Source organism: Cupressus sempervirens, chromosome 9 (assembly GCF_028749045.1).
Source record: "Cupressus sempervirens isolate cs-2001-9-10 chromosome 9, ASM2874904v1, whole genome shotgun sequence".
Classification (NCBI taxonomy): Eukaryota; Viridiplantae; Streptophyta; class Pinopsida; order Cupressales; family Cupressaceae; genus Cupressus; species Cupressus sempervirens.
Window position 1 is genome coordinate 588,209,079 of NC_143126.1, and position 24,532 is coordinate 588,233,610.

Sequence of the window (24,532 nt, forward strand, 5' to 3'; positions counted from 1 at the left end):
TTGACTCAGACATAATTTTCTCGATCGCTTTGGTCAAGTTGTGTGAAACTAGGATCTCTCCAACATATCCGAAAATCAAAAAGATCCAACGGTGCAATAATTAGTTATGCCCCCCATAATCGGACCTATTTTTACTGTCAGAATTATTTCTAATCCGCCCTGCATCATGAATATTTTGTTTAAGACTAGATCATTCAAATGCCAGGTGGCCATGAATTCTAAAAACATTTTGGAAACCAAACCAGAAGGGATCATTAAAAATGTGACTCATCACTTTTATTGATATCCTTATCTCGATCCAAGGAGAATGAGAGTGAAGTGTTGGTATAGAAACATGCAGTCATTAGTTTCGGCCTGTAGCATTCAAGAAGTGAAAATAAATATGATATTTGAAAGACAAGTGCCCCTTAAAATGTTTTGATTAATACAAACATAATAAAGACAAGTAGAATTTCCAAATGGGCTTTTAAAAAGCAAACTTAAAAAAATAAAAATTTAAATGTAATGCACTCATTTTCAAAAGTCAGTTTTAATAACTGATAAAGACTTTATGAAGCAAAGGATGGGATTGAGTTTCCAGAAACAGTTATCACAATGGGAATAGAAACCAATGATATTTATTGCAAAGTTGGAGAGATGCTGGGGGATCTTCTTTTCTAAAAAAAGAGATTGTGCGTTGTTTTGTAGGAGGGGCTCCACTTTTTTCTTTCTGGGCTGGAGACTTTGGGCTGTAGACAAAAGGGTTTATGTATCTAGTTTTATTTTGTATTTGCAGAGGAAGAAAGGGGGAATTGTATTCTCTGTAGACTTTATGCTACAGGAGGGTAGTATTTTTCTGAATAAGTGATTTGTGTGGGTCAAAGAACAAATCTTTGTTTTATTGTATTTAGAAGAGGAAAATTTGTTAGATCAAGACTTTGAGTTTGCATGTTAAAATTTTTGATCAACGTTAACCTTTGAATTATCTTGATTTCTTCTAAATGCAGTTCTGATGCCTATGATCACTGCCACAATTATTATCAAGACTTTGGGCTTTTGTTATCTGTGAATTTGGAAAGAATGTCCGCCTCTCTTTTTGTATTTTTTTTCCTAATGTAATGATTGGACAAACGAACTTGGTGTCGTTTGTTGTTTATTTCCATTCAGTTAGTTAATCTTTCTGCATTTACTTCGTGTTTACGGATAGATGTTTGTAAACCTTTTGTGCTTTCTGGTTAAAAGCATCCATATTTGTAGTGTAGTTGATTCATTGTATATCTTACATAGGGAGTTGTACCTGATAGAATTCAGAAGAAGGTTATCAATCCAATGATAACCTATCCAACTGTTAGTGCTGATTTGGTCTTATTTGGGCATTTAGGGTCATTTTGTATGTATTTTCTTGGAAGACAATCTGTTCACTAAGACACACTTAGTCAATCTATGCTGAAAATGGATAGAAAACCATATTCTTCACTCATTCCAAATCAATGACCAATTGTGAAACCATACTAGGAATGTCTGAGATAAATCCAAAATTCTGAAACTAATAACAATAAACAAATCAAAACCAATTGGACAATTTTGTATGCTTGATTAATGCCAAAGAATTGTATAGAACTTTTACCAGGCCAAAAAAAATGAATAGACTTATTGCTGATAATCGAATATGGACATCCAAATCACATCCGAAGCCTGAAACTTGCAAATCTGGGCATGAATGTTCAATATATTGGTGCAAATTACAAACCCTAGCTGATGTCACCTTTTGGAAAAGATTAAGGCTAGCTGGGGTTGTGTAGTTGGCTGTTAGATGAACAAAATTGCTTGGAAATGTACAATTGAAAACCTCTGTTCTGTTCTGCCTCTGATTCTGCCCACAATCAGTCTGAAGGGTGCTGTTTTCCTCCCAAAATATGATGTCATCCCTGCCTGTAGGTGAAAAGTCCGTTAGGAAGGAAAAGATAATACAATGCAATATTTATCAGGCTTGATCTGCAACCTCTATCACTTCTTCCACAAAAATTCTAAAGCCTTCACAAGTTCTGTTCACAGGGTGCCCTTCCAGCTGATTAAACAATCAAATCTCAATATATAATTATGTTGGAGGAACATCCAGCCCTTATTCTTCAAGAGGTTTCATTCCTGAAGAATAATCTGTTGCAAATCTCCAATTTCAAAACTCTTGCATCAACCCTTTTGATAATCAATAAACTTGATGCAAGAATAGTGATTAGATCAGCCTCCAAAAATGGTTTATGCTCTTCCCAAAACCCTAATTCGTTTTTAGAGTTGCATCCCAAAGTTTTAATAGAGTTTATTTTATAAAATAAATCTTTATCAAGAGGAACAATTACTTATTATTAAAATGACCCCATTTTAAAACAATGTTGCGCCTTTTGATGGGGGTACATCACTATTTTAGAAAAAGTACTTTATAACATAATTTTATAAACTCATGTTATAACATTAATAATAATAAGTGATTATTTAATCGCTTTATTGTTTATTTATTTGATCATCACTTATTATTTCCTAGGTTATTCATAAAACACCCAAATCAGCTCAAAACTGGAAACTGATAATAGCTACCGGCCTATGCGTGATGCCCAAGCCTCTTATGCTGATTGGTAGTTCTCCCCTAAAATCTAGGGATGCTCTCAAATTAAAGAGAAATGATCTTGTCAACCCCAAATTAAGCCCTTATAAATCTCCTTTGTATGTACCTCTAGAGCCACTGCCACTGAATGGGGAGTTCCTCCTAAAAAGTAAGAGCGCCTTAGACAGTCAAAGTCACCAAAATGACCCTAGAGACCTCAAATGCCTCCTAGATGACTCCTAGTCAATCCCTAAAAAATAGGAATCCCTCCAATTGCCTAAAAGGCTCCTGTATAACTCTCTAAGCCCTTGTACTAGTTCCCTCTGTACTTTGTCGGACTACATGAACCACATGATAGGCCAACCTTTGCTCATCTTGTTGTCACCAAGGAAGAACCAAAAATTGGGGACATTACATCAAGCATGAGAAGATGGTCTCTATTTGATAACAACTATAGGTAATGATTTTTCATCATCTCTAATACATCTATAAGTGTTTGAAACTCTGCAAGGGAAAATTAACGTCAGCATCAAGAGTACTCCAACCATAAGTTGCCAATATCTATCTAGCAACATCAAAATCCTCTAAGTTTGTAGCAATCATACTATCATTACCCTTCAATTGACTAATCAAATGATGAGGACCCTATGACAAATCATTACCATACAAGTTTTTTAGTTTGTGATCAGCACTATGATAAGAGGTGGGCTTAACATCACTCACTAATTAATAATTTTCAACATGTATACCAGCTTGCACACAGCAACATAAGAGGTATTGTTGTTATGTACCTCATATAATGGCTCAAAAGACACTATAGAAACTGTTGATCTTGACAATGTCTTTGCATAGTTCTTCTTCAAAGGTAGTTGCATGTCCATCCAAAACTTGATCCTTGGACTCATTGCCAACCAATGAATTTTTTGATATAATTTCTAAGGTTCAATTTACAAAATCAGACTCTCCATAGCATGAATTTGTGTCATATAATTTATTTTTAATACCCAAATCTTGAGTGTCAACACTAGAGAACTCCATGCATCTATCTTTTGCACATGGAATGGCTGCTATCTCATGAGTAGCCTCAAGTTTCAACATTATGACTTCTTTTATTATTTAGTTTTTATTTTTGCCTTCTTTTATTATATATATAGTTAGTTAGTTAGCTAGCTATGGTTTTGATTTTTGTTGTATTTTTTGGTATTGTTATCTCCAAAATTTTGCACCCTAATGCTTAAGTCCTAAAACCTCAGCAATTTTAGAGCAACATGGGATCAATCAGAGGTTGTGGGTAACCGATGACTTGACAGTAGCTCCAAATTCTAGGCCGGTTCCTATTTGATATATTTGATGAACTCGCCTATACTAATAAAAGATGTGAAATTTGCATGGAAAAGGGGTAAAGAGGTAGGCTTGTAAATGGAAAACCTAAAATGATGAAAATTAAGGTGATACACCAGAACAATAATGTAGATTACTGTTATATTATGTGAAACAATGAAAACTTTCAACAGATAACCACAAAACACACCTTGAAGGAAATGTTAGTGCATATAAATATTTCAAAAGAAGGCTAAAAGATGAATATTATGAAAGGAAATACATCACAATCAAATATATCACCATTGAAACACAACTCAAGACCTATGAATAACATATATCAAACATGGAAGATGTAAAATGAGACATTACCCAAAAGGTTTCTGAATAAAACACAGTTAGATAACATTAATCACCAAAGACATACCACCAAATCTTTACTCTAAAAAGCTGAGTCTAATGAAAATTGTATTATGATCAAAAGCCCAAAGAACAATACATTTGTATGAATAGATCTGAAAATTTGAGAAAAAGACGCCAAGGACAAAAAATCACATATGCATCCCTCTCCTTTCAAAATTTGAACCCTTTCTCTATCAAAAAGAGAAGTATATAACAATAACAAAAACCAGTCATCTTTCCACCAAATCAAGAAGTGAGGGTCGAAAATCAGAGAAAACTGCTTACAAAAAAAAAATCTAAAAAATCCAAAATCATGCCACATGCACTCCAAACTGTGCCTTGATCAAATACACATATTGACAAGTCAAAGAAGACTCCATAAATGCCAAAAAACCATCCATAATTGACTCCAAAGTCATGAGTCAGAACTCCTAGCCTAAAAATAATAATTGAGACACATGGCTTTTTGACTGGTCATCATTGCACATTACATCTTTAACTAAAAATTCATCCCTTGAATTTATGTATTAGAACCCACCTATCCCTCATCTCTACTTTGACCAATGATTCAAACTTTTAATTTGAAATAAAAAATGCAAAATCCCTTTTACTTATTATTTAATTGCATTTAAATTTATTATTAAATAATTGATTTATAAGCTATCAATTATAAAATAATAATTACATTCTTTCAAAACATGCAATAAAAATAATAAGTAAAAAATATTTTATAAAACATGATAATATATAACTCATAGAATAAACAAGTCATTGATCATAATGTTTAATAAAACATCCCCTTCTCAAATATCATGCAAGCCCGAAATCTTTATGGAATGCAACTGCGGAATAATTAAAAGGGTAAATCACAAGTTATTTTGGTCATTCGAAGAGTTGGAAGTATGAGGGAGACTTAAGCTGGGAAAACCCTAGCCGCTGGTTATGGAGTTTTACGACTGAACCGGCCGAATTTTATATTATTTCTTGTTCATTCTGAAGTTGTTCTGGCTACTTCGACTTTTTTCATGGCTGTTGGGTGGCGTGACTGTCTTTCCCCTTCCTCTTGAAGCCTTGTCTCTTCCTTGCTCATTTTCCTCTTGCTGGGATATGTCGTTGAATTCCCAGTTGTTTAGTTGTGGAGATCTAGAAGTTTTTTCGCACTATTTGCATGGCTTCATGGAGTTATGGAGACTTTGCTTGAAAAGATTTGAGTCTTTTCTTCAGATACACGGGCCTTCTTTTTTGGTCATTTCAGAATGCTGAAGTGGGTTGCTGTATGTGATCAAGGGTTACTCAGAAACCCCAGGAGCATGCCATAAACATTTTGTGTTTCTATTTATTATGGCCGAATGTTGGAAATGTAACCTCTACTACAACTGGAGTCCATTGTGAAGCAAGAACATAGCTATTTTTATAGCCGCAAGTTATACACTTACCTTTCTTTGCTATTATTTTTGCATTAACTAGTATTGTTGTGTGCCTGAAGTGAACATTCTCATCAACCATGCCATGTATGAGTAGCAACTTCCCTTTGATTCCTGTACATGATGCATTACAGAGTTGTATTCATAACCTGTAGGATTATATGAATGCATACCCATGTATTTTTCAGTGTAAAAGGTGTCATATCCATCCTATGCTGTCACAGATGCACCAGCTATAGCACACTTAAAGAGTCTCAGGACAACGACCCATAGCCATAGCTGCCAAGTAGCCCCCATAACTCCATCCATAAAGTCCTATTCTTCCAGGTTTTGCTAGGGCTTGCTCAATTAACCGCTTTGCTCTTGTTTCTTGATCTTAATATCAATAAGTCCCAAATTATACTTCAATACACCTTCAAACTTCAATCCTTGCTGTGCACTTCCCCAATTGTCAAGCATGGCATCACGTGTCTTCATTGATGGACTTCTGTTGCTTGAAAAATGAAATCAGATGTCTATGTTATGTATCTGCTCTCTTCTTGGAACTGTTATCTTCAGCTTGTACTTTTCTTTCTTTTAAAAGAGGTTTGTTCCATTGCTTCCAGAGATTGCATTGTAAATGTTGAAAACATTCCTGCTGCTGCTATAAAATCTGAAATTTATTTTTTCTCTCTTGAAATGTGTAGAAAAGATGGAGGTGATTTTTTATTTGACTCTGCAGCTTTTCCAATCTTGCTTATTTGCTTTCTCTTATGTAAAACATTACTATTTTCTCTTGCTACCTGATGAGTTTTTTCTTATTCCACACCTTTTGTACAATTTAAGTTATTCAACCTCTTGCTGCAATCATTTGTTATTTGAGAAATTTCCAATCTCATCACTAAACCTGATCAATATGTTGTCATTGCACTCTCCGAAGTGCTTGAACCATTTCTACTGATATAGATGCATTCCTTTATCTACATTTACTCTTTCTATGCAATTCTTGCATATGTTTTTCTATTCACTCTTGTTATGTGGAAATGTGCAATTTGAAATTCTTGGTTTTCCCAGCTGATGTAGAGGCATTCTATTGCAACATCTTGATAGTTGTCAGTTGTATTAGTTCTATCTGCAGCCTTGATCTATTTCATTGCACCTTTCGATCCTATGACTGGTGCAGGAGCACCCAGCCATCATATAATTACAAGAGATCATAATGGATATTTTAATGATTTATTTTCATATATGTTTCAATGTCATTCTATGGAATCCAATTGAAAAGAAAAGTTGTAACAAAAATGTAACGTTGTCCACATTGTCATAGTTAAGGTCCCAATTGGTTTAATATATCAAAAGTTGTAAAATGACCCTTAAAAGGATAATAACCATGTAAGAGGTTTTCTAAATGGTCATTTCAATATGTCTTTAATGTTTATGCAAAGTCATGGCATCACATTTGTCAAAAGTCTCAAAAGTTGTCAAAAAGGTGAAGAATTGCAAAAAAATGCAGTAGTGAAAAATTGCATTAAAATTGTAAAAGGAAGTCCAAAAGTCATGGGTGGTATTTGTAAGTCTAAAATGACCAATAAACTATAAAATTCATTATAAGGTCGAACCAAAGCATAATGAAAGGAAATAGTAACATTTGAAACAAATTTAGAGTGATTTTGGCCTTGTTATTTTGATTGACTTTTTAGTTCTCTTGTTGTTTTTGGGCTTTGTACATCCATGTACAACCTGAAAATGATGTACTATTGATATGGTAGAGTAGGAAAATGAATAATCCTTCCATTTCTTTTGGTTTGAGTTTATTTCATGCTGATTTGAGAAAGTTAGGAGCATTCTATGGATGACAGTTGTTTCAGATTTTCAAATTACAGTCATATTGAAGCAACGTGTAAGAATGTTTAATTGCTGTTTCAAGGGATGAAACTTACATTTCTGGAAAAAGGAATGAATTAGATTTCTAATGAAACTGATTTGGTACATTTTTGTTAAGTTTTGTATAAGTTATGACCATTTTAGTGAAAACTGATTTTTAACCATCTTCAATGGAGTCACAAAAAATGGGTCTCGGTGTAGAGACCATAACTTTGGATTCTACAGTTGGATGTTTCTGAGTTTTTGATATGTTGCTGAAATCCTAATTGCACCTAATGTGGATGGCTGGATTGAAGAAATAATATTATGTTAAAAAGTTATGAATCTCTGTATGCAGGTCTATCTCAAATGGCAGAATTGAATTCTATGTTTTCAAAATTGATTTGTTATTTGTTGATGGTTATTTGATGAATAATTTTATTGGGAAATATATGCTAATGCCTCTAGAATATTGAAGAAAATATTTTTATGATTGGAACTCCATGATTGATTTTGGGGTTCTTGAAGGGTTATGAAGATGCTCTACATCATTATTGGTATTAGAGCTAGAAGCTCTTGAGAGTCTGAAGGATTCACACCAAGACCTTGCTGCAAAGAAGATGGATATTTGATTTTTGTTAATAAGTTTTGGTTGCAGGTGCAAGTTCACTCGCTGCAATAGGTGAACATGGATGTCTACCAAAAAGGGCCATAGGAGATGGTCCAAGCGCCTTAGAAGAAGGTCCATTTGGTTGTCAAAAGACCCAGGAAGAGAGGCAAGAGAGGACTTCTGGGTGAGGCAAGTTGTTTGTGTGTGATTCAGCATGGAGGAGTGAACTTCTGATAGTTATAGCACCTTGTAGGCAACCACTTAAAGTCCATTGATGAGAATCACAGTTCTTGGATAGAAATGAAAGAAAAGGCATCAAAGGTAGATGGAGGCAAAGAGGCATAATTTCTTTTGCAGGTTATCACCACCACATTTCCATGGGACATGGAAATCTTTCAAGCTTGGGAGTATGGTGCAGGAGCACCTAGCCATCATATAATTACAAGAGATCATAATGGATATTTTAATAATTTTTTTTCACATATATTTCAATGTCATTCTATGGAATCAAATTGAAAGAAAAAGTTGTAACAAAAATGTAATGTTGTCCACATTGTCATAGTTAAGGTCCCAATTGGTTTAATATATCAAAAGTTGTAAAATGACCCTTAAAAGGATAATAACCATGTAAGAGATTATTAAATGGTCATTTCAATATGTCTTTAATGTATATGCAAAGTCATGGCGTCACATTTGTCAACAGTCTCAAAAGTTGTCAAAAAGGTGAAGAGTTGAAAAAAAAATGCAACAATGTAAAATTGTAAAAGGAAGTCTAAAGGTCATGGGTGGTATTTGTAAAGTCTAAAATGACCAATAAACTATAAAATTCATTGTAAGGTCGAACCAAAGCATAATGGAAGGAAATAGTAACATTTGAAACAAATTTAGAATGATTCTAACTTGTTATTTTGATTGGCTTTTTAGTTCTCTTGTTGTTTTCGGGCTTTGTACATCCATGTACAGCCTGAGAATGATGTATTATTGATATGGTAGAGTAGGAAAATGAATAATCCTTCCATTTTTTTTGGTTTGAGTTAATTTCATGCTGATTTGAGAAAGTTATGAGCATTCCATGGATGACAGTTGTTTCAGATTTTCAAATTACAGTCATATTGAAGCAACATGTAAGAATGTTTAATTGCAGTTTCACAGGATGAAACTTATATTTCTGGAAAAAGGAATGAATCAAATTTCTAATGAAATTGATTTGGTACATTTTTGTTAAGTTCTGTAAAAGTTATGACTGTTTTAGTGAAAACTAGTTTTTAACCATCTTCAATGGAGTCACAGAAAATGGGTCTGAGTGTAGAGACCATAATTGGATTCTACTATTGGATGTTTCTGAGTTTTGGATATGTTGTTGAAATCCTAATTGCACCTAATGTGGATGGTTGGATTGAAGAAATAATATTTTGTTAAAAAGTTATGAATCTTTGTATGCAGGCCTGTCTCGAATGGCAAGATTGAAGTCTATGTTTTCAAGATTGATTTGTTATTTGTTGATGGTTATTTTATGGATGATTGTATTGGGAAATATATATTAATGCCTTTAGAATATTGAAGAAAATATTTTGATGATTGAAACTCCATGATTGATTTTGGGGTTCTTGAAGGGTTATGAAGATGCTTTGCATCAGTGACTTTCATACTCCTTTATTGGTTTTAAATCTGCAATTGTCTTCTTGTAATTTGTTTGTTCCATCAATCTTGTAGCTGAATTGCAGATTACATTCATTCATCTTGTAACTTCTGTGCTATTGAAACAAAAGGTTTCAAGACAAAAGATGACCCGTCCCTTTAATGTTTAATTTCCTGATTTTGAATTAGCTGAAGCATCTCTGTTATAAAAGAAAAAGGTTTCATAAAAATGAAAATGTCCCTTTAATACTTCTATCTTACTATTTAGATCAGCTATTTAAGTGATCTTATCTTTGATAGACATGCTGCACAGGAAACAAACATGTTAGTAATAAGCATTTGTGTCGTGATTGTTTTCCGTTTTTACTGATATATGTTTTCATTTTGTTGAAATGAGTAGCATGATAGGAATATGAATGTGAGGCGAAGTAAGGTGCTGGTATTGCTTAGATCCATTGGATCTAACAACCTTTTTATGTGAATGCAGGGTTCGGATGCATGGAAGGGACACAGTTCGAGGCAGAGAATGGATGGAAGCGAGTTGATGCAACTCAACTTGTCATTACAGGCAATGACTGGTGCCCATGACCTTTCCTTTCTTTCTACTTCTTTCATGTTATTTATTTTGGTAGAGTAGGAATATATATCAATAGATAGGGACTACTCTCATGGTCAATTGTGTGAGAGAATTTCACTTTCAACATCTTTTTATCATTTCATGTTTGTAAATATCAATTGTATTATCATGGTGAATAATACAAGGACATTATCTATTCTTTCAATATGAATGAAAAGTGTTTCTGTTTTGCAATTCTGAGTATGACTTGAAAGTGATAAACATGTACGCTTTACTCCATTTGATTTTTTTTAAGAACTAAATTTTAACATGAGTTATACTATTTGTATTGTTAGTCTCTTTATGTTTCCCAGTTTGCACACACACACACACGCACACACACACACATATTTTATTCATTTTCTTTTGGTTGTATTTTTGCATTTTTTGTCTCCGCGTTTAAGTTGTCTTCTTCGGTTCTAGACTTTTTCTCATCTACTTCGGGCATTTGGTTGTTTGGTTCATAGTTGGAAAACTCGCCAAAGGCAAAAACTCACCAAGCCCCCCAAAAGTTTAATTGGGAAAAGCTCCACGATTTTTTAAAAAAACTTGGGAAAACTCGAGAACCTAAAAAAAAACTGAAATTTAAATAAAAATACATTTTTTTTGCAAAATTTAATTGTGAAAATGTAATTAGCTAAGAATGCCTCAAAACCACCTTCTGTCCACACCTCAAGGCTCTAGAGAACACAAATGCAACAAACGATGCAAAAAAATGAGTTTTTTGCCCTATTATGCCGTCACAGCACGCGGCTTGCATGATTCGCTAGTATTTGATTAAAACTCGCCGATTAATCAGCAATTTTTTGCATGTGCCGAGTTTTTGACCTTGCGAGTTAAACTGGGAAAAACTCGTTGAGCTTAAAAACTCGGTGAGTGTTTGAAACTTGCCGAGTACTCGGCAAGTGTTCCATCTATCATTTGGTTTGTTGTAGCTTCTTGATCTTGTTGTTTCATTTCCTTTCCTCAGGCACTGTTTGGTGTTCCTGTTGAGGGCTAGCCTCTTGCTTTGTTTCGGCAATCCCTTGGACCCTCTTGTTGGTCTTTTGTTGGACATTAATAAAGTTATCTTATCTTTATCTTGTCTTCTTTCTTTTCTTTAGTATCTTTTTTGAATTTTTAAATGGATATCCTTGAATGTTTTTTCTCTCTTGGTTTTTAATATTTAGTCTTAGAGTTGATTTTTCTTTTGTTGATTGAGCTTCATGGGCTCTCGTTGCTTGTGCCTACCAATTCTCTCCCCCTCTTTTTCTTTATATTTGGTTGGCTTGAAACAATATATCTTATTTGACCCTTCAGTGCTTCTCATCTTGATTATGGATCATAGAGTGTGATTCAAAATGTTGATGTAAAAATCTTACACAATCAAATCTAGAAACAAACATTATATCTATTATGAATGTTGTAATAAAAATCAGAGCTGTTATAATGCTCATAATGCACTGTCCCCTTTTTCAGTCAGTCCAATGACTGTGGGATTAGGTCATCACTGCGACCCTCATGGGCTAATCATTTGGATACAAGTCACATTGGTTCACTTTTACCTCCTATATGGGACACCTCCAGAACGTAGAGCAGTTACTAGCCAGGTCTAGGCACATTAGCTTTTCATTTGGTTAAGTTTGAGAGACTTACTATTTATAATAAGTCAATCATCCTAGCAATTACCATATTTGGCAATGGCTACTAGAGGCAGTCATGGTACAGTGCAAAGTGTCATCAGTTGCAGTATCTTGCTACCTTTGTTTATAGTGTTTCTTGACTTTCTATTTATAGTAATTAAGATAAGAGGGTTGCTAATAATTTCTTGTACTTGTTGTGAAGGGTTGCCAGGTTCTCTATTTTATTTTCCTTTCATGGTAACAGAGCAAGGTTTACTAATCATTTCTTGACCTTGTATTTTGAAGGGTTACCAATTTGATTTTTAGAGCACTCACCACTGGAGATGTTCTTTAGGAAGAGGAGAGAAGATCTTTTATTATATTGTTTGTTGCAGGAATCTTATTTAATTCCTTGCTATATTCGGGTTTAGATCCCTAAGATCTCTAGCCAATTAGTTTCGCATGCAGTAACAGTTCATTTTGTTTTTAATACTAAAATTTCAATTTCTGGTTCTTTGTTAATATCAAGCATGCCAAATTAATCAATTTTGGTTTACTTCTACTCTTTGGCTGCAATTGTAAAATATTGGTTCTTACAATTTTTTGTTGTTGAATATATTATGTATCTACATTTATATTTTTGTCCATATCTCTCCATTATCATTTTTCAAGGCATCCTTACTTTTTTTGTTATTGCGCCTTCGTTTCTTTGCCTCATTATTTTAGCTTTGTACATCTTTGTTAGTTTTCTTAGAAACTCAATCTCTATTGTCACTGCATTCATTAAAATTGACATCTATTTTGAAGAGTACTTGTGATGAAGGGTGCTCCCCTTAATACCACAAACACATAACAAAAGTAGAGAAATAACAACAATTTGTAAGAATAGAAAATGAGCTTATTATCTCCAAAAGTATGGAACTCGAACCTTAATACGTTTTTGTATTGTTAGTGCATGAGAAATCGAACCTAAAGGCTGCATAATACTTAACTTTATCAAGTGACACTAACATTGTACCTGTAAGTATTTGGTATAGCTTTGATACCATGTAAGAATTTGCCTAAGGCAAGAATGAAATGCCAAGATTTAGAAGCTCAAGAGATAGCACACGAGAGACAAGATACGATCAAATGAGAATGGATTAATCGGATAGTTGGATCATTGAATAAATACATCATAGAAGTGCCTTGTATATAAAGGCAACTGATATGACTAGAAGACAACAAAGAGATATGTTAGTGTAAATAATTTTTATTTACATTTTATTTAAGTTTACTTAGGATAAATGCATTATTTTATTATTTCTTAGGTTAGACACCTTGGAGTATGCACACTCATATGAGTTGTCCTGTTGACAACACAAGAGTACGCAACTCTAATTTAGCACATGGTGTCTACAACAATGGAGTTTGCATACACAACTGAGTTGTCATGTAGACAACACAGTTGTTCGCACTATTATTCTAGCACATGTTGTCTACAACATAATTGTATGTGCTACACCTTTGTAAGCTTATCCTCTCATCATTGCACTAACTCCTATGCTTAATGGAGGATAACCCACACCTGGTGGACATGTGCCTAGTTGAATGACTTATCATGTTGCTAACTCCTAGGCATTCTAAATGCATCATAGAGGCCTTTATATACAGGCACCTCTAGTGTACTATACAATCAATTTTGAATATCATATCGTTATTCTGATCATACTCTGTTGGTCTTTTGTGCTAGTTATTGTGCTTCTTAGTCTTGGGTGAATTTTTCCCTAAAGCAAATTCTTATATGGTATCAGAGCCATAGAGGCGTCATTTCATAGCCAGTGGAGACCAATCTTGCTTCATCTCTCTGATGACACCTCAACTCAGATCCGGAGAATCCGTAGATATTGGGAGTGTCTTGAGCCAAAGCGTACCTTACCATTGCCTCTGGAGCATCGATTTGGTGAAAATCGATTATAAATTTGCCTATGTTGGGTCAAAGTCGATTTTGAGACAAATTTTTTTTGCAAATCAGCACCCGAAGGCCCGATTTGCAAATCTGGTATGGTCATTTATTAGATCTGTTGCTTTATGTTTTAGATTTGAACTCTATTTTTCTCTACAATTATTTTCGAATTTCTGTATTTTTCGAGAAAAAAATTTGGCCAATAGGGCCTACAGAGAAATTTTTTTTGTAGGAACTGGGTGGTCAAACCCTGGCCCCTGCAATCGAAATATTCCTTCCATATCTGGCGAGCATCACATCAAATTCCAACATATTCCTTATCAATATCCGGCCAAGCCAAATACCAACCAAATATTCCAAATCCAACGGACATCAACCAAATTCCGGATGGCACACTAATCTCGGCGGCCAAGCACGACAAGCGAAATGCAACCTGTGGCTTTGCTATTTCTTTCCATCCATGGCTGAACTCATTTAAACAACCTGAGGGTTGTCAACACAACGCATGTGGGACTTTTGATTACAACCCCCAACGCCGACGTTGATAATAACTCACATTTATATAATCATTTACTTTTGTTCTTGATTCATAATTTGCAAGTTTAAAGTTTTGTACAATCTGTGCCATTTGGGAAACTTTCATTGCATTCACATTCTAACCAATCTGCTATAAGTATCTTGGATTTAAGTAATTTGTTCAGGATCAGGTGCACCCACCTTGGCCTTGCAAAGGCAAAAGTGCAAAAGATCAAATTGATTGATCTTGTTAAGTTGGCAATAACAGGTTGGATATCCCAGCATCGAGTTGGCAAGACTCGTAGGAATCCAAATTTGCGGTTTCGGGAACCAACAGAGGGTCATTGAATTTGGAGATTCAGTTATGAATGGAGTCGAATGTAGGGGTATAGCGATATCATGGCGGAATACATCCATGGGATTGTAGTGGTGATGAATGTGTATGTTGGTTTCTCATGCAAATATAAGTCATCACTAATGGTTTATGCGATTGTTGTTTTCTGAGTCTGGTGCTTGTCAGGATCTCCAATCCCTTAGAATGTGGAAGCAAAAGTTTTTATGTGCGACACGAGAAAAGCACAAACACAATTGATGAACCTGTAATTGATTAAAAACGAAATTCATTAATAATAATGATCAATAGACTTGACCAAGTGCACGTGGATGACTTCTGTATAATTGCAAAATTGGAGACAGAAGTGAGTGATATCTTTGCCATTTATCATGACTGCACCTAGTAAAAGGAATGCCAATGATGCAAAAGAATTCAATTCCTATACATGTCAACCAAATTGGAGATTAGCAGATTTGATCATGATTAAAGAAGAGAATTTGGATGGAGATGGCTCAAAAATTCATATCGCATGGCCACAGATTTGAAGCTGTTGGAAATTAGAGTTCTTGATTATATTAAATAATTATGTAATAGGTTAAGAAGATAATTAGTTTTTTGTTTTGAAGAGTTACAATGGTTGAGAGGCCATCGTTTAACCTTTTATTCATTTATAAATATGAGATGTAAAACTGATAGGAGACAATTCATATACACTTCCCAAAAATTTTGCATACTTTATACACACTATTGATATGTTATTTTCTCATTGGTTAAAAATGGAATTTTGAACTAAGCCAGTGGATATTGGATCATTGAGTAAATTTTTATGAGCGATCTTGGAATCGAATTGCAGTGACCCGGTCATCAGTAATGAGTGTCTTCATTGCATTTTCTTTTCTGGCGTAACCAATAAGAATATTTATTATATTTATTTGTATAAAGCATTAGAGTCAGACATATTAGAGTTGTGTCGTTTATAATTATTTTTAAATTTTATAAAAGGCAAGAGCCTGCAACACAATGGTAAATTGTGAGCCTCTTAATTGGGAGGCCTTGGGTTCAAATCCAATCAAGCTTAACTAATAATAAAAAATAATTAACTTTGGCTTCGGCCTCTTACCGATAAAAAAAAAAAATTTAAATTCTATAAATAATTTATATGATAGATAAGTGGATAGGGTCATTTATAGCATTTTAAACTTGATTATCACAAATATTGTGAAATTTTTAATTGTTTCTAAATATGTGTCTGGTTTGTCTTCTAACTATAAGAGTTTAAAGCACATTATAGACTAGTTTAAAATTGCGTCTATATATTTGATCTATTGCGTCTTGATTACTAAATTGTTTATGGTTAAGGTGCATAGAACTTTATAATGTTGTAAGTAATAACTAATAATATTGACTCTGTTTGCCCTTCAAATTTTGGCACTGGTCTTTACATTATTCATGATTCATGATCCATACGTTGGCAATTATTTCATATTTTTCCTTTGAAAAATTAATATATTCATTTCTTGCAATAATCGATAATAATTATTCTTTATTTGAAACACTCTCACATTTATATAATCATTTACTTTTGTTCTTAATTCGTAATTTTCAAGTTTAAAGTTTTGTGCAATCCGTGCTATTTGGGAAACTTTCATTGCATTTTGCTATAAGTATCTTGGATTTAAGTAATTTGTTCAGGATCAGGTGCAACCACCTTGGCCTTGCAGAGCCAAAAGTGCAGAAGATCAAATTGATTGATCTTGTTAAGTTGGCAATAATAGGTTGGATATCCCAGTATCAAGTTGGCAAGACTCATAGGAATCCAAATCTGCGGTTTCGGGAACCAACAGAGGATTTGAAAGAGAGAGAGGGAGAGAGAATGCTGATCGATCATAGGAGCTTGTTGATTATTGACATTTGTCTAACTGAAAATTTACAAGTTCGACCTATAATTTGCTTTGTAACTCGTAGAGATCTGACACCACTCTCAAACTTCTAGACAATGTATACATGAAATATAACTCAAAAGTATAAGAAAATCTTTATTCCTTTCTTATACATAAATGTTACATTTCATGTATATATTTTATTGAAGAGAATGAAACTGACATGAAGACATAGATGGGTAGTTATATGTTCTATTTCATGTGTTTAAGATTTTAAAAAAATTGAGTTTGGCCAAGACTGAGCATTGGGATTGCTTGGACTGGTCATCCGGTGAGTTTTGCCTAGCCTCAGCCAAGTCCTAGACACTCCCAAGAGTCACCTGCGTTGCAACTCGCCAAGTCCCAAATCTATGTTTGAAACATATGGATCATGATCAACCCATAAAACATTGTTAGTTCGAAAAATCGGACCAAAAGAAAATTCCATTATCACTCGAAATTATTATTAATACAGATTTGTGTTTGACAAGAAATTGACTGATAGATCATAGAAGAACGTCAGAAAAAAAGTATCATGTAACACAGTTGAGTTTCAGCTTGTGTACAACAGATCTCTATTGTCTATATACCTGCAATAAGAACCGTAAATAACTCCTAATACTGAGTGAAGGATAACAATAATGATACATTATCATATCAACCATTTATGATTCTGTTATGGCCATTTAACTTTACATCTAAAGAATACCCAGTGATTTAAACATTAGTATACAACTCATTTATTAACATCAAGCAAGAACCTGCTGATATTCCTTATAATGCAGAAAATTTGAACGAGAAGAAGACTGGGATGCAATGTGTTCTCTTTCATACTTTACAGTTTGCAATTTATCATAATATGTGATCCCAGCTCTGCTGTTTTTACTTTTGTACATCTATTACTAGGTATGTGGCTTATACGAGCACTTGCTTCTATAATATGCAACAAAGAGGTTTACTCAGAATAGCTTTTCCCAGTCCTCTCTTACTTTTTGAGTCACTGTTACACAGAATGGACTTGCTCAGTACATACACATTCCTAAACTAATAAAATGGCTTTCTAATTACCTTGAAGAAAGAAAAGTTCTGCTGATTTATGCATCATGATTTAGTACGCAAATCTAATTAACTAAAATTTGATGAAATATTATATCCACAATTTTTTGAAGCTCAAAGTTAATCTTTTTTATCGTTCATTGCAATTTGTTCTTCCTTTTTCCCATCAGTGTATGTGGTAGAAACATGAATAGTTTCATCATTTAGCTTGTGTGAGAAAAAGATGCATGTGATTGGATTCTACAACCTGCTAAATCTACTAATTTATTTTTAACAGAAGATATTTAATAATCATCATAATCCACTATATGCAATTATTCATTTTGTCACCATTAAAAATAGCTTACCAATCCAGCTTGCTATTAACATCGAGAGAAAAGGTTGACTCGATAGGTGTCATAGCTTCCTCAGCAGTCTGCAGAGTTTTGTTTTAGCATTAAACATAATAGATAAGAAAATCAACCATTAAACTACACATGAAACTGGAATTTGCCTAATGACTGGGAAATATTATGGTAGTGTAAAAAACAAAAATTCAAATCAGATTCCTCTTAATGACTACCAGCAATTGTAACATTGAAGTCTGAAACAAAAGAACAGTACTCAAATCTCATGCTTGAAAATAGATATTCAATGTTATTTAAGTCAATGGTCAACATGTAGCTTTGCAAGAATATTCCATGTGCATAATCTCATTTCATCAACTTTGTATCCAACCGATGAGAATTGATCCCTCAGTTTTATTATTCTCAAGAAGAATGCATTTACAGATTCTCCATTATTCATGCTTATATGATTCATGAATATACTTCATGACTATTTGGGTGTAATTCCTGTGTACATCATAAAGAAGTGACGACTTCAAAATGATTATCACTTATATTTGTAGACGTTATTGAAAGTTGACGATCTTAAAATAGCTTAATTTTCTATTATGATGAATATCTTACAATGTCTAGGCAGATTATGATAGAGTATGCTTTGCATGGTGAATGTTCATATGGTAACCATTATGAGAATGTGTGTGCACATACTTTATGAACATCTTGAGTACATGGTGAATGCTAAGCAAATTGATGTTCAGGGGGCCATTACATAGAGTACTTGGTGAATATCTTGCAACTCAACATTCAGGAGGCCAATACTCCCAATATCTTTATATTACATTGAGGTAATATATGTCATGTGTTTATCCTCCCTAGCTAAGAGGGAATGTTGATGTTTGGTAGCTCCAATTGGATAAACTATGAGACTAAAGTGCATAAATATATATATGAGATATTCTATAATTAAATAATCATTTGTTATTATATTAATTAGATAATAATGGATATACATGTTGTTGGGTAGATATTTTGCAACCGACAATTTTAGGAAAAAATTCAGTCGCAAAATAGGATGACCAGCCACGTGTGAGACAAAGTCTCTCCTACCTTAAAGGGAAGGCTGCCCCTTCTCACCATTCCTTAGATCAACTCAAGGTAAGCAAGAAGTTGAGAGATTTTTATAAAATGGGTGTTACCAATATCCTTTCTTCTTATCTTTCAAGAAAGAATCCACTTACTTGTGGAGCGAGTAATGGATAGGGTGAATTTCTAACTACACTTCTATCAAAAGCTAAAAACAATGATACTGATAAACATTTACTAACTCAAAGGCTAATTGAAAATGTATCAGTTTGGCTATTTCTATATCGAACAACTTTACAATTAAGGCACAAAGACTCCTAAAAGTAAGAATACTTAGCTATTTTGTGAATTAAGAAGAAAATATAGGCTATAGGCAAAGCTTCTAGCTATACACTTTCACAATTGCTCCTGGTCAAAGCTCTGGCTTCAGTTGCTTCTTAACTCTTTTCTATTCAATTCACGTGATATAATTACCAATAACACAAGATAATACGGATCAAAGATAACTTGGATGAATTATATACAAAACTTACAATTCATACAAGTAACAATCTCACTTAATCAAAGTTAAGTCTCAAATGCTCCTTTGTATTTGCTTTCTCTCAAAATAGTGCTTACACAAACAAAGCTCTGCTGGCACAATTTCTCCAGAGCACTCTTGCATAAAGATAATGATAATTTTACAATGAAAGTGGCACTCCTTTATATAGGCATAGGAGTTGAGAAAAAGATGGAGGAAAAAGTGGGAGCAACTCAGCCAACTTTGACCTAGTCTAACTACAGGAGAAAATATAGGGTTACATGCAACTGCACATGCAACTCGCATTACATCTTTTACATACATGTAACTCACATTACATGTAATTACACATCTTTATGTAATACATACTCTCCAACTACAAACATGAAAGAAGAAAGAAGATGGAAGAGAAGGAAACAATTCTATGGATTGTTCTGAAGGGCCTTGTACTTGACGATGCTATCCTAGATGATAACAGGATTGGGAGTTCCTATACTTCGTACCGTTGCATTCATCTTGATAACCATGGTGTTGCATCTTTTGATAACCTCTAATTCTCTTTGATAAATTGTCCATTGTCATTTGAAAAAATGATGTGATCTCGCTTTTCTCTTTCAAGTTGTCATGAATTCTCCTTTGTAGATCAGCAGAAACTGGATTCTTTGACACTTTGAAACCTTCTTGACGATGTCCGGATGTACACTTGAAACAACTTTCCATTAGCACCTTTAACTCTTTATTTTTTTTGAAGTAAAGTGCTTGGCGCATGAGAATGCGTGCAAATGGAGATTGTTGATTTTCAAAATGTGACTTAGGGTCTTCAAGACATTATTGCATGAAAAATGATTACATGTAAGTGCAACATATAACAAGGAATGGAAGAGTGAGATGGAATGCAAAGGCGGATGGAAGATGCACTTTACACGAAAATGTGAATGGAGGATGAGGCGCAAAGCATGGAAAGATGCGAAAACATGTATTTGCTCATGAAGGCACAAATGTATATAAAGGGATGGAAAACGGAAAATGGAAGTGAGATAATGAGTTTTATAGTCACTTTTGGTGAAAAAGAGAAGTCAAAGTACATGGGAAGTGAAAATGACATTTTTTGACTTTTCAAAATGTGACTTTTAATCAAAATCGAACCTTTTGGATGCAATTACATGTAAGACATTTCGTGTAATAGTGTCGTGTGAATGGAAGCGAAAAGTGAGATGGGTGAAAATGGAAGTGAAAAATGGGATTACATGCATGTGCGGATGGCGAATGGAATGAAAAACATGTAATCGCATTTCGTTGAGTGAGAGATTAAGTGTTGTGACATGAAATGGATTGTGGAATATGATGATGCTTTCACATGTAATGAAGCAAAAACAAGTTCTTGGGAAAGAACTTGCAATTTCTCCAAGTAGAGAAAACCGACAAGCAAGCACAAAGCACAAAATACAAAAGAAACAACGTACCTTCAAAAATAACTCAAACATGCCAAGATGCAATGCACTTCAAAGCTCAAATTTGAAATTGGGACTTGGGAAAGAACCAAAAACATGAAAATGATCAAAAACTTTATATTTAAAGGATAAATGCACTTTCCATGGTAAAGATTTACACAAATGGCAACCATCAAGTGATTCAATGCATAAAATCAGCAAGATAAGCATGAATTAAATTTCAAGGAGGAAGAAGTCTACTTACATGAAGATTAAGTGTCAAATATGAAGGAAAAAGATGCTCCAATGTTTGAAAAGTTCTTCAAAAATGGTAAGACCTTTTCCAACTTTGCAATTTCGAATGGGAGAGGTCAACAAACAAGGAGAAATTGTTGGAAGATGCCAAAACATGCCCTAAAAACTCTCCATATTCCAACATTTTTGAAGATTCATGCTTTTTCTTCATGTTGCAAGATCAAAACATTTTGATCATTAAACTTCAAAATGTGAACTCCAATGCAATGTAATCTCCAAAAGATGCCTAAACAATTTGGTTGGGAGGAAAAACATGTATTAAAAATTGATTTTTTTTGGCATATTTCTCCAAAAACATGATTCATCATGAAAGTTTCAAAAATGTTTTTGAAGCAAATGAATTCATTTTAGAAGCAAGGAAACTCATTTCCATGAAAAATCATTTCAAATGGAACAAATCTCATGCAAATCCATTGAGTAAAACTCAAGTTATGAGCAAAAATGAAGGAATTTGGAGTTTTCCTTCAAAAACATGCCCTAGGATTGATCTCCAAAAACAATTTTCAGCATATTAAATCCATCTTTGATGCAAGAAAATTGATTACCTAGAAAAAACGCTTTGAATGGAGAAGATTTCATTCAAATCCATTGAGAAAATCTCAAGATATGAGCAAAATCGGATTCTTGGGAAATACTTGCACATTTTCTTTCAAAATCAGACCTTTTGAGATGCATAGCATATTTTAAAACATGCTTTCCTTCCAAATTGGACCTTTTTAGGTGCAATGCATGTTTTAAAATATGCATCAAGTGAAAATAGGACTTTTTTAGTGCAATGCATATTTTAAAATGTGCTTCTTAGTGAAAATCGGACCTTTGAAGGGGAATGCATATTTTAATATGCATCTCACTTTTTAGATGCATAAGCATAAAAACTCCACTTTTCATATCATAGCATCAAAAAGGTCCACTTACGGTGAACTTTTGATGTAATGACATGAAAAATGTCCACCAAAGTAGACTTTATATACAATGGCATGTAAAAAGTACACTTTTGATATATTTTACATATAATTGCATATAAAATGTCCACTTATGAAGCCTTTAAGTCATTTAATTCACTTAAAATTATAAAAATGTTAAAAAATGGGGCAAAAACAATATTTACTAATCATATGATGAAATATAATACATAAACATAATTTTAAAGTAACATTTAAATAAGTATTTGATTTTTAAAACCAAAAATAAAAAATGAAACTATCTAGTTATATAGTTACTTTAAGTGAAAAATTAAAAAGTAACTCAACTGAAAATTATAACATAAAGTACACTGTAGTCACTTTAAGTTATAAATTTAAAGTAAAAATAACTTAAAAACATAAAAAAAAGTGAGTATAATATTATATTTTTCAAAAAGTGAATGTCAAATTGAAAATATAACATTATATTTTTAATTCGTGCTGTTGTACCTAAAATGTCCACTTTTGAGACACTAAAATGGACATAACTTTTGACTGACAACTCCGATTGACCTCTAGGTTAGACCGAATCGAAGGGAAAAATGAAAGGCATGACATGAGCAAAACCAAAGGACTAAAAACAAGAAAAGACAAACTTAAAAGAAAAGAACAGACTGTGAAGGCCTAAAAAAATCAAGCAAAGGCTTGACAGAAAGCAAAACGGAAAAGACTTGACGAAGGCTTTCAGTAAAACAATCTGATATTTGAATTGAAATGGATCAATCGATTCACATTAAACAATTAAATATCAAATTCAAGCTTAGAGAAACGTGAAGCTAGCTTGGAAAAGTTTCATGTTGTTACCAACATTTTGTGGTGACAAAATGTAGGACAACACGTCTCATGAGAAGACATGTCTCTCCATGTAGACCTTAATATAAATAAGAGCGATATTTCTGCAATTGGAAAATATATACCAAAAAGGGCAATGCAACTACATTTGTAGCGATCCACATAAAATCAACACTTTCCTCAACTTAAGAAAAATATAAGGAAACTGTTAAAGCAACATGTGCAGCAATAGGGTTACATAGGATGCTTTTTGACAAAATTCAGGAGGCAACATGGTGTAGTTAATAAAATGACCATTAAGAGAGGGCAATAGATTAGTAGGCATTGTTAATTATTCAATTGTCACTTAATGGATCTCGTCACTATATACCTTCAGTTAAGTTTAGATTCTTTCTATTTCCGTTCTTATTTAATAATTGTTTCTTTTAGAAACATCGTGTTTGTAATTCCTTTATTTGGAGCTTTCAATCTCCATTGTTAATACAATGAGTTACCATTTCACACAGGAACCTGACTTGTTATCAATTACATATGGAATATCTAGCCTGAAATGCATCATGAATGAAATCCACTTTGCAGAATTTACACCAGTCTATTTCTACCTAGGAATGACAAGGAGATATCAGTCTAGTGAGGCTTCATAAAACTCTCAAAGTACTTCTGTGGCACTCCTGAGATCATATTTCAGCATCAAAAGTCTCATATTTATCTTTGTTAAGGTGATGGCTATTCATCCTCGAATATAGAGAAGGCAATCTGTAAGACCATGCAATGAGAGTGACTGAAAATAAATAGAACATTAGATTCCAGCAGATCCAAAAAAAACTCTTTCCACATGCAATGGTTGCGCACAAGTTATATCTGAACACATTTTTAAGACTAGAAAATCAAAGTTTATTCTTTAGTGACACATGAATATGGACCTCTTAATTTCAAACAGAATTAGGAATGAGCAATGCATCACATATTTCACAATGTTTTTTTTTTGAAGAAACCACATTGCTAGAAACTTCATAGGTGGCCTTAGGAACTCCCATCAGTTACTGAAAGTTTGAAAGAAAGGGTGTATCTCCCATCAACTAAGACTCATACTCAAATGAGATGTACAATTTTTTTTTAACCAACTCCAGCATGTGTCTAATTCATTTGTTTATATAATTATATTGATGAAATATGGTGACCAAGTGGTAGTCCTTAATACGTGTGTACCTTAAAAGGTACGAGTACAGTTCAGTATCTCTTTTTGTTCTATAAAAAATGTAGATGGCTACAATAACGAGGCAATATAATGAAATATGATTAC

The 24,532-nt window shown here is 33.6% G+C and overlaps 1 protein-coding gene across 2 annotated transcripts in view; it reads right to left on the reverse strand.

The window, feature by feature from the left end:
* The window catches only part of LOC149540055 (DUF21 domain-containing protein At4g14240-like), a 215,133-nt gene that overhangs the window by 53,899 nt on the left and 136,702 nt on the right, over positions 1-24,532 (reverse strand). For both annotated transcript variants that reach the window (XM_089801251.1, XM_089801250.1), the window contains exon 7: positions 18,149-18,216. In XM_089801251.1, the coding sequence (XP_089657377.1) occupies positions 18,149-18,216 (68 nt within the window). The remainder of the gene's footprint in view (positions 1-18,148; positions 18,217-24,532) is intronic.